At 43.0% G+C, this 10,834-nt stretch overlaps 1 protein-coding gene across 1 annotated transcript in view; it reads right to left on the reverse strand.

The window, feature by feature from the left end:
- Positions 1 to 10,834, reverse strand: part of LOC307269991 (gamma-aminobutyric acid receptor subunit beta-3-like) — a gene marked incomplete at both ends in the record, with an annotated part of 58,766 nt that overhangs the window by 25,424 nt on the left and 22,508 nt on the right. The window contains 3 exons of the mRNA XM_080053113.1: positions 6,843 to 6,910; positions 7,069 to 7,160; positions 8,877 to 8,924. Of these exons, the coding sequence (XP_079909239.1) occupies positions 6,843 to 6,910; positions 7,069 to 7,160; positions 8,877 to 8,924 (208 nt within the window). The remainder of the gene's footprint in view (positions 1 to 6,842; positions 6,911 to 7,068; positions 7,161 to 8,876; positions 8,925 to 10,834) is intronic.

Genomic DNA, 10,834 nt, shown 5'->3' on the forward strand with positions numbered 1-10,834 from the left:
AAGTCGAACAATTTCGAGACACTTCAGCGTAATTTTTCGGGAGCTACTGTATCCCTCGGGATGGGCCTAAGGCAGTGTTTATATCACTGCAGTGCAGGGGGGGGGGGAAATCCCTCAGCGACATCCATGCCCCCTCCCTTCTGCTGCTATAGAATGGATAAAAATAGCCAGTGTCCCCTTATTGAAAGCAAAACACACTGGGGGGATGATGGAATAGGGCTTTTCCCAACTCCAAATGACACCGTTGTGCCCTTTAATACGGCAGGGTAATTTCCCAACCGTCTACTATTGAATGATGTATCGCCTCATAACAGGGAAATGGGCTAGTGAAAGAGAGGAAACCAACAGTGTGTTTAATGTACAAATAGAACATTATTCTCTTATATGAGCAAAGCCACTGTGACACTTCAGTGCACATAGTTGTACTGTTGTGTTGTTATTGCTGGTGTATATAATATCATTTTACCCTTAGAGTTTGTTTCATTTCACTTCGATGTAACCTGGTAGCCTATATTGGACAATATTTTCATTTTTTTTTTATGGTTCCAAAAGTGTGTCATATCCTTAAAAGATACTGCGAGGAACTTGTGAATATTTCTGAAGTGCAAAGAATGCTATTTTTATATAGTTTTCCTTAATGCCATTGTCATTGGTACGCTCACCCAGGAACTACAGCTGGTGCATCAAAAACTCTACAGCTTTTTGTCCAAAGGGGGGTGCAAGAATGAACACAAACTGAAAGTTAATCTGAGCACCTTTTAAATTAAACAAAAGATAAGAGAAGGCACAGCTAATTCAAGCATCTCGCTTCATGTCAAGCCATTCCCTCTTAGTTTAGGTCACTGTGTGGTGCTGCTAAAAAAACTACAGGAAAAAAGTGTGTTCTCTATTTCCTGCATATGATGCACATTTCTTATACTTTCTGCTAATAACTTGAGGCATGCAATGCAAAATAGCCTACCCAAGCATGTAGTGGTCTTCCAGTTCATTTATGTAAGGGGTGTCTTTACAGGGGGGTCTATACACTCCTTCTTAAGCCATGTATGTATAACGTATCCACTGTTAACTAATGACCTTTCCCACAACCCCTGTCATAAATCCTCTTCATATTCTAACCTAACTCCTTTTCATTAGCCACACTGTGACGCCTAATGCTCGGGTTAGCTCCACAGAAAGCAATTGAGGCACCGGGCACACGTACATTTTTGCTTGGAGGACACCATTTAGACTGAGGTGATTATCTAGAAAGGTTTGTAGAGGTAGAATTAGCAGATGGGGCATCCCCCCTCCCCCCCCCCCCCCCCCCCCCCCCAAACACACACACATACACTGCAAAACCAGGAAATGCCCCGCTCTGCTTATTTTCCAAATCTCAGCCACTATCACTTCATCATACCAGCACGCTTCTCTCTCCCGAGGCCAATTACGTTCCAGCAGGCAGGAAGCCGGATGCCGGATATAAAAGACATGGGGGTGTATTAAGGCACACACACTCGCGAGCAAGCACACAGAAAAAGATATGCTCTTTTGCATAGCTTGAAGACCTCTATAAGATAATTAGGGCAACAATGCATTGGCAAGATGTGATTCCAAGATTAATTTTTATGCAGGAGAAGTGGTAACCTAACTGAATGTGTGGCACACACCCATTTGAAACTTAAGCACCCTCAACACCTACTGAAGTCATACTGATGGAATTTAGCAGAGATCTACATGCATACATCCAATCAACACTGTTAACGGAAGCAGGGCCCACAGTTTTGTTTATATTCTAGTCTTACGTTTGGTTGCAGGTGTCTCCAAATTATTTAGTTTTGATTTATGATTATACAATTGTTCAATACAATAAGAGTTACATGTATTGAAAATGCTTTGTAAACTAACTGCTGGCTACGCATTCTTGAACAAATGACCCTCCCCTGAAACTGCATAATGCACCTTTAAAGTAAAGCTATCTTATAGGCATGTCGTTGTTGCGTTCTGCAAAACACACCCCAGTTAGTAGGAGCATTTGGAGAAAGAGAGATCTTTTCACCTCTCTCCATAATGACATTCACACCCACACACGCAGCCGTGGGTGTGTGGCTGACAAGCTTCTTCAGCCTGTTACTTGCAACTGCATTCACACACACACACACACACACACACACACACACACACACACACACACACACACACACACACACACACACACACACACACACACACACACACACACACACACACACACACACACACACACACACACACACACACACACACACACACACACACACACACACACACACAGCACAAGCTCTGACCACTTGTATGTATCTTACATCTATACCTTCATGGAAGCGAAAAGGTCATGATAACTAAAGCACACCTACACACTCAAGAGTGCTGGGACGTTCTTTTATAAAAACAGTATTTTCAAAACATTTAAAATACAGGGAAAAAAAACTATTCAGATAATAATTCGATTTTCTGAGCTCCAAACCTTAACTTTATACCATGTGTCCAATACCAAAACACCTTTTCAAACAAGCACTAACAAGTAAGAGACACATCTTAAATTGCAGTGTACACCTAGTTTCCAAGAAAGCCCTCTCTATCAGTCAGTCAGTACACACACATCAGCTATTTTGCCTTGCTCTGATCTTGTCCTAGTATGTGTTTTTTCATCAGCGGGGGCCCCCCATCGGCACACCACAAACTAACATGGGAGATAATTAGTGTGCCTTCTCATACACTTTAGCATCTGCTAGTGCACTGCAGTAGGCATCACAGTATCTGACTTGAGTCGAACCTGCCCCCCTGCCAGGTGCATTGTGGGACATGCCAGATGCCATATTCACTTGCTGTTGCCTATAGCTGGCAAAGGATGTAGTTTGATTTCTTGCATCTTTAATTCCCCCTCGCTTTATCTGCAATGTTCTGCTCAATACATCTCTAAATCCTATAGTGTGAAGCAGCAAACGCGCAGATCCACCGTAAAAGAATAGCAATATTAAAGTTTCGATTTTTTCTTTCACATCAAAGACTGTATACAGATCTTGGGGGCGTTCTACTGCATATTTCAAAATAAAAAGGGAAAAATGAAGCCTCTTGTGTGTCCCCAGAGGGATCCCTGGGAAATTGCCCTCAAGCGGTGTCACTCGAATCAGTCAATTGAAGCAGAATTTGCATGCATTGCACACATAACCTCTGAGAACATTTCATTGACATACTCATTTGCTAGCCCTTCACATAGACTTTAACCCCCGTATTTGATGCTTTACCTTGGCCTGATGTATCTGATACTTTGAACATTGTCCCTCACAACCACCATTGATTACCCTTTCTCTTAACATCGCCTTCAAGTGCTTCAGTTTTCTCTTGGTTTTCTCACAAAAAAATCGTAGGCATTGTGGCTGCCTGCTTGTGTTTCGCTATGCAGTGTTGTGTACCATTCTGTGTATCTCTTTGCATGAAAGAGATTGTTACGTCAAAGCCTATACAATTGTCAGAATTGTTTTACATGCTGAGTAGGATTCCCAGGCCTCATTTCAGCAACGCAGGCACTATTTGTCTCCAATAAATCCCCCTCCACTCTGAAAACTAGTGTCAAAACTAGTGGGTAATTTCAGTGGGCTGGTGAAGGGGATTAGGTAAAATAAGGTGGTATGCAGGACGGAGCCTAAACAACTTGAAATAGAGAGAGAGCATTTATCTAGGCTGTGCTGTTTAGTTTCGCCTCTCTGGGTAAATTGTGGCACTGCAAATTGTCATGACAAAAGCGCTCATTATGCATTTCCCCATGGAGAAGTGTAACCCCCATGTTAGTACCCACAAAATGTCAAACGCTGGAGCGGGTGAGAAAAAAAAAACCCATCTTAATCAATCTTGTTTTGGCTTCAACACTGTACAGCCAATTCAAGAATGATCCCATCTAACGGGCACAGATGCACAAATCACGTGCAGTCCCTCGGTGCACTGACGGCGATGTGCAAAAGAAAAACAAGTGAATTATCGGTTGAAGTGTGATCTCGGCTGTTTTTTTTTATTCTCCCACTGTTGATCAGCCTGCCATGCACCTGCTCAGTGGAGAAGAGCCGAGTTGGCTTGGAATAACATAGCATGGGATCCTATCGCTTATAGGGCCAAGATAATAGCGCTTGTTGTAAAATATTCTTTTATTATTTCACTAATTTGCTGTATTACAGAAACATAATCCCACCTGATCTATCTTTTTACACACTATAAATATAATGAAACATTGTATAAATATCATATATTAGGTTTTCCAACTATACTGTATCTGCTTGTAGCAACTAAGGCATGATCATCTTATTGATATCTTCATACACTCACAGCAGCAGTTGATTAAAGGTGCTACGAGGAACTTTTTTTTTTTTTGGGGCATTTTTACGTTTTATTTGATAGTGCAGAGAGACAGTGGTGAAATGGGGCAGAGAGGGGAGTGACGTGCAGAGAACGACCGCGGGCCGGAATTGAACCCGGGTCTGCTGCTGGGCCCGGCCCGGGGGGGACGCCCTACCAAGTGAGCTAAGGGCGCACCCTACGAGGAACTTTTAAATATTTCTGAAACAGTCATATTTCCTGTGATGATCATAAATTACATGTAACAGCGAACAAGACCATCAGGGCTATTTTTATATACTTTTTTTGAATGCCTTTATCATGGGTCCCTCAACCTGGAACCACTATAGCTGGCATAGTAAAAACACTACCACTTTTGTCCAAAGGGGGTGCAAGAATTAACAAAAACTGAAAGTTCCTCGGAGCAACTTTTAATACTAATTTGCTGTAGTACAGAAACATAATCCCACCTGATCTGTTTTTTTGCAAACATAAGAGAAAACCGGCGAATATACCACAGGCCTAGACTGACTACTGAAGGGAAATGAAAATTGAGCGAAAATGCATTGGCAGGTGGGGCTAGGTTAAAGTTTCAGTTGATTAGCCTGGAAATCCAGACCCACATCTAGAACGATATAGGGTCTGGCCACGATCGATAGACCTTCCCAACTCAAGGGGCGGCTCCTATGTGTGCACTTTAAATACTACTGCACTCATTTGGATAGCACTACGACCAATCAGAGCAATGAACAAGGGGACGTATTAAGCCCCGTTCAAATGGCGAACAGCGTGGTTAACTGGTAAATGAAACTTTTGCCGTGGTCGGTCGGCAAATCACAACATTCTTCTTTCTTTCTAATGAAAGATTTGCGTGCCGTCTTCCAGATTAAATGTTACATGTCGAGGCCAAAGCAGTTTCAAACTCATTAATAAAATGTATCCGCATCCATCTTTGTTATTTTCATGCCCAGGCTAGCAGTTGATTAAAGTTGGCAAAAATGTTGTTCTCTGTCATTTAAAAGATAGCAGCGTCGACATAGGTTCCAAAACTCATATTACAGCCTTATAATGAATCGTAAGTAGAATAATCAAGATGTAATATCGACCCAGCGCAATAGGTTAGGTGAGTCAAAGCAAGGGAGTCAACTGGTGGAGGAATGATTGAGTCATTCTGTATTGATCAAAACACTCGCGCGTGCGCACACACACACACACACACACACACACACACACACACACACACACACACACACACACACACACACTCCATCTACTGAAGTGTGCACTTGGGGACTGTGCTGTTATGTCAAAGCACATTTTTCTCATGGGCCATCATGCGTAATACCAGTCATATCAGTTACACCTACACAGGCAAACGGCCCGTGAAACATGGCGGTGGAGAAGTGTAGTTGCGGAATAAAAACCGGGATTCCAAGCAAGTTTACCACCTGAACAAGTTATTATAAATCTGGCTGCTGTTTTGCCAAAATATATATATTTTTTAAAATGTGTCACACACTTTGTTCCTGATTGCAATTTGGGTCAGCACCGGGCTGATATTTTAAGATAGGAATTGCCTGAAGTCACTTTGCTCTGCATGTGGGTATACACGTGTCAACACTGGGGCAAGCAGCAAAAAAACCAGCTCATGAATTAGCAAATTAGCTCCCTGATAGCTGTCTTGCTCAAAGGCCCCCCCCCTCCCCCCCATGGGAGGGACACCCACTGGAACACTGTTAGCTGTGGCTTGGGAGGTTAAACAAGCACAAGCTAAAAGAGATGGCTGGCACTGAGGTTCCTTCTTGGCAGGCGACTCCTTAAAGGGCTTAATCATATAGACTGTAGTCTGGCATTATCCGTGCATGTTAAACTACATGAGCTTTGCATGGTATTGATTGTGAAAACCACCAGTGCCACTTTAATCTTTCCTCTGAGTGGGCCAGTGCTGGACTTTCTATAGATCTGAGCTGTGGCTAAAAACAGAAGCAGGAAACTGTGTAGCATGTAGAGTCATGCTTGTTGTCAAAACCATTTTTGTACGGACAGGTAGCAGATAACAAGGAGATATTCACTGATTTTGACAACAAACATTCTCCAGAATGACTGACTCCACCTTTAACAAAGAGTATAAGGTAACACTGTGCCGGAAGCGTGATGGACAATGTCTGATCTCTTATACAGGAAACCCAGTCCATCCATTCCAGCATCACTTAACTGAAATTACATCAGCACTACCTACTACATTGGGCATTGAGAATATAATGTGTGTGTGTGTGTGTGTGTGTGTGTGTGTGTGTGTGTGTGTGTGTGTGTGTGTGTGTGTGTGTGTGTGTGTGTGTGTGTGTGTGTGTGTGTGTGTGTGTGTGTGTGTGTGTGTGTGTGTGTGTGTGTGTGTGTGCATTGCTATGAACAGATGCAGAGCTGCAGGTGGAGTATACACAGGGGGCAACATTGTGTGTGTGGGGTGTGTAGGTGTGTGTAAAAAAAAATGCACTCACCATGTTGACTTCCGACACCATGTCTATGCTGGCCACGTCTATGCTCATCCCCACTGCAACAGGGGCCCCTGCACGAGGTTAAAAAATAGAGAAGCAATTCAAAATGTGCATATGCCCACACCTCCACACCTGACCACAACAACCGCTAACGGCACCAACAATAGAGCTTGCTTGGCTTCACAGCATGAAGTGCTCACATACACAAAAACACACGGGGGAACCTTACCTCCAAAGTCCGGCCTCAGTCGGATATCATATCCCTTCAGCAGTTTGTCCACCGTCTCCTTCACAAAAGACATGTTGCCCGGTTCATTGACGCTAGAAGCAAAAAAAAAAAAAAAAATGAAAAAAAAAACCGGGGCTCACATATAGGCTATAGCAGTCAGTCAGTCAGTCAGTCAGTCCCGGGCAATAACCTTGACTTCCCCCAAATGACAAAAGGCACTCACCTTTTCGCGCAACACACAATCGAACCGACAACCAGAGCGGACAGGACGCGGAATTGACGGACCCTGCGCAAAGCGAACATCACCCCTTATATATTATATATATATATATATATATATGTATAGTTCTCTCTTCCGTTGTTTACAAACAGCAGCAAGAGAGAGAGAGAGAGAGATGGAGAGAGAGAAAGACCCCCCAATCAACAGCCCCTTTCGAAACAGAGTAAATCCATTGATCGCCCCGAACAGGAGAAAGTCAACCGAAAGAGAGAGAGAGAGAGAGAGAGAGAGAGAGAGAGAGAGAGAGAGAGAGAGAGAGAGAGAGAAAGAAAGAGAGAGAAAAGAGGGGGGGCAGTCAGCAGCTTTTCTGATATGAAATATGGTCTGACATTGCCTCCCCGGCACGCACGGACGCTGTTCTCCTCTCGTATTTGCACCGTGGCTGACTGTGTAAAAAAAAGAGAGAGGGCTCGTCCACTCTTCCACTCAGGAACCCAAACGCATATTGATGAGGTCGGTGTGCACACACACACACACACGCACGCACAGGGACGCTGCTACTGCTGGTGGCGGTGAAGGCACTCGGCTAGTTTAAGTGTGTGTGCATTTTACGCACTGTAAAAAAAACACACCAGTACCGGCAAAACAGGGGCATTTATTATTTTAGTCTTGGAAGTTTTAAATTCAGGTTCCCTTCTTTCTAAAGTAAACTCCATTCTAGTCCTTAAAGAGTTCTTAAATCCGTATTGTTGTTGGTAATAATAATTAAAGTAAGCGCCATAAACGTGTAGGATGTGGATATTTAGATGGTCAATTAAGCAGATTTGAGCAATGCATTTACATTAAGCTGTCTGTGGGTCCCAGAAGAGAATTGATAAACGGAGGATCGAAAATATCAAAACAACCAGGCTGAGATATGTTGTCTTTTAGAGCCTATAAAGCTCCAAAAACTGCGCATCATACAATTCCCATAATGCAACTCAGTAGCGATATTTAACATGGCTCTCCCTGCGTGGTACATTGAAAATTTGTAAAGCAGAATTAAAATTAAAATCGTGTACCACCCTGTTTAATTTTTTGTGCAAATGTACATGTAATCGTTAGTTTACTAATAAGGACTTCTCCACTTTACTTTGATAATTTATTTGGGCTACAGAGTCATTTAAAAGGGGCAAAAAATTACTGGAATAGGTTTTTGTCCTCGCTAAGAAATGTTAGACTCAATATTATACCAATTATCTTGGTTGAAATTGATATTTTTTTACAGTGTTTTCTCACTCCATCTGCGCCAATCCCTGTACCCCGTGGTTCCTCTAAAAATGGCGGGACCCTAACAGTATCGAGAAGGAGCTGGCCGAATTTTTCAGTCTATACAATCGATTGCTGTGTTTGATTGATTAGCCTCGTCTATAATGGGCTCCTTTTACATCATCTGAAAACGCAGGGACCTACCATCAAGTATTCAAATTGCGGCGTATTTAAATCGCCAGGATATTAGGGCAGTGTGTTCATCAGGCATATAGACTCTCTTTTTAATACATGTGCAGCCTATAGGCTGATGTGTGTGTGGTGTTTTGACATTTCCTACCTCGTGTCATAGATGGCGAACAACTTCTTGTTTCCGTCAACGGCGTTCCTGAAAGAGACAGGTGATGTCGTCATTAGTGATCAAATCGTATAAAAAGTGGGGGATTTTTAACTTCCATATTATAACAACAAAGCATTAACAAACACATCTTATCTGAAAAAGATGTCGCGCTTCCTTATTTTTATTAAGGCTTAATTTTTCCAATTGTGATTTTTTGTGTGTGTGTTTGTTCACTGGAATGCAAGAATGATGGGATTCCTGCAGGGGAAAGAATGGCAGTTGATTTCCTATAGGACAGCATCACACACACACACACACACACACACACACACACACACACACACACACACACACACACACACACACACACACACACACACACACACACACACACACACACACACACACACACACAGGCCCAGCCCTTCATCACATGAGCTGTCCGTGGTGCTGAAGCCCCCGGCTCCTAGAGGGGACAGCCCAGTTCTCAACACTCCTCCGTGGCTGCTGCAGCTCCCGTCCGGATTAAAGGAAATTCGAAGGTGGTTGAATTGAATAGCAGACTTTACATTACACCGTCTATACCAAACATGGATCTCGGCTACCCTCTTATGGCAACCGTCAGGATGATAACAACTGTAGGTGTTGTTGAGACTTTATTGAGCTGCAGTTGTTCTGTATAGTACGGGCCTGTCTGTGCCAATTCATGACACGATAAATGAGTTGACCAAGACCAATGTGGGCACTTTCTTTCTTGCTTGCTCCATTATTATTCCACTCAAGTCACTCGTGGGAAATAGCTCCTCGGTCTCTGTCATTACATGGGTAGCTGCACTCCCAACCACCCACACGCGCCGGCCATTGAACAGCACGAGTGCCCGCGTTATTAAAGCGCGAGCACATATTGGCACTTTTCTTGTTCCACCATTACAATAGCTAGCAGCGCTGCTTTTTTTTGTATCAATTTTCCCCCATTTTCCTAACCAGCAGAGGGGCTTGTACCTCGGTGGGGTACTTCGGCAGTTCGCAGGGGGTACGTGGAAAAACCATAATACTGAGCTAATTAGACACGAAAGAAACAAAAGAGGGCGATAAAACATTAACCTAAAAGTAACATAGCCTACGTGGATGAAATAGTGAAAAGCAACGGATAAGCATCTAAAATAATAGCTAAAATCAGTAAGATACATGGCTGAAAAAGCCTAGGCTACATGTAGCCTATCGTGCAAAAAGTGTTGAATAAGCTAAAAGTAACGGTTCAATGTTTGCTAATTGGTGGATAAACAAATGATATGACCAGAAGTAGCCTAATGGATAGCTAAATTGCGAATTAACTGGTAACTAGTTGGCTAAAAGTGACGTGTATAGTTGAAAAAGCGAGATTTGAATCTAAAAATTGTCGAAATTTACTTGGATAATAGTGTGAAACGGCTGGAAAAAGTTAGCTAAAAGGTTGCAATGTCCAGGTTCTGTCACTCAGTCGAGGTGGTAGTAGCCTAGGCCTATAGTGCAACAAATGCAGTATAGGCGTACCAAACCGACCTATATGAAAAAACCTGATCAGATTATATAATTGAGTGTTGAATAACATTTATATGCACACCTTTAGAAAATGAAATGTGGCGTTTATTAAGGGGTTCAAGAAGGCTAGAGAGTATTGGGAGCCTAGTTATAGTCTACTTTAATTGCTGGGGGTCATACTTGCTGTTGAACTCAACGGGGCTGGCTTTAAATTAAAAAAACGCACGGTCCGCACCTGATATTGTTATTAATATCTGACTGACCCCCCCCCCTATAGTTGCACTGCCGGGGCGCCTCCTCCTCCCGACCCCTCTCCACCAATGGGGAGCACCTATTATAACAAATCATTAGCCTTCCTCCGATGCAGCACTTCTTTTTCCCACTTCATTCTCTACATAGCGACAGCATAGGCGGTAAGGACACGGAACAGAAGAAAT

This window comes from Ammodytes marinus (assembly GCF_949987685.1).
Source record: "Ammodytes marinus genome assembly, chromosome: 24".
Taxonomy (NCBI): domain Eukaryota; kingdom Metazoa; phylum Chordata; class Actinopteri; order Uranoscopiformes; family Ammodytidae; genus Ammodytes; species Ammodytes marinus.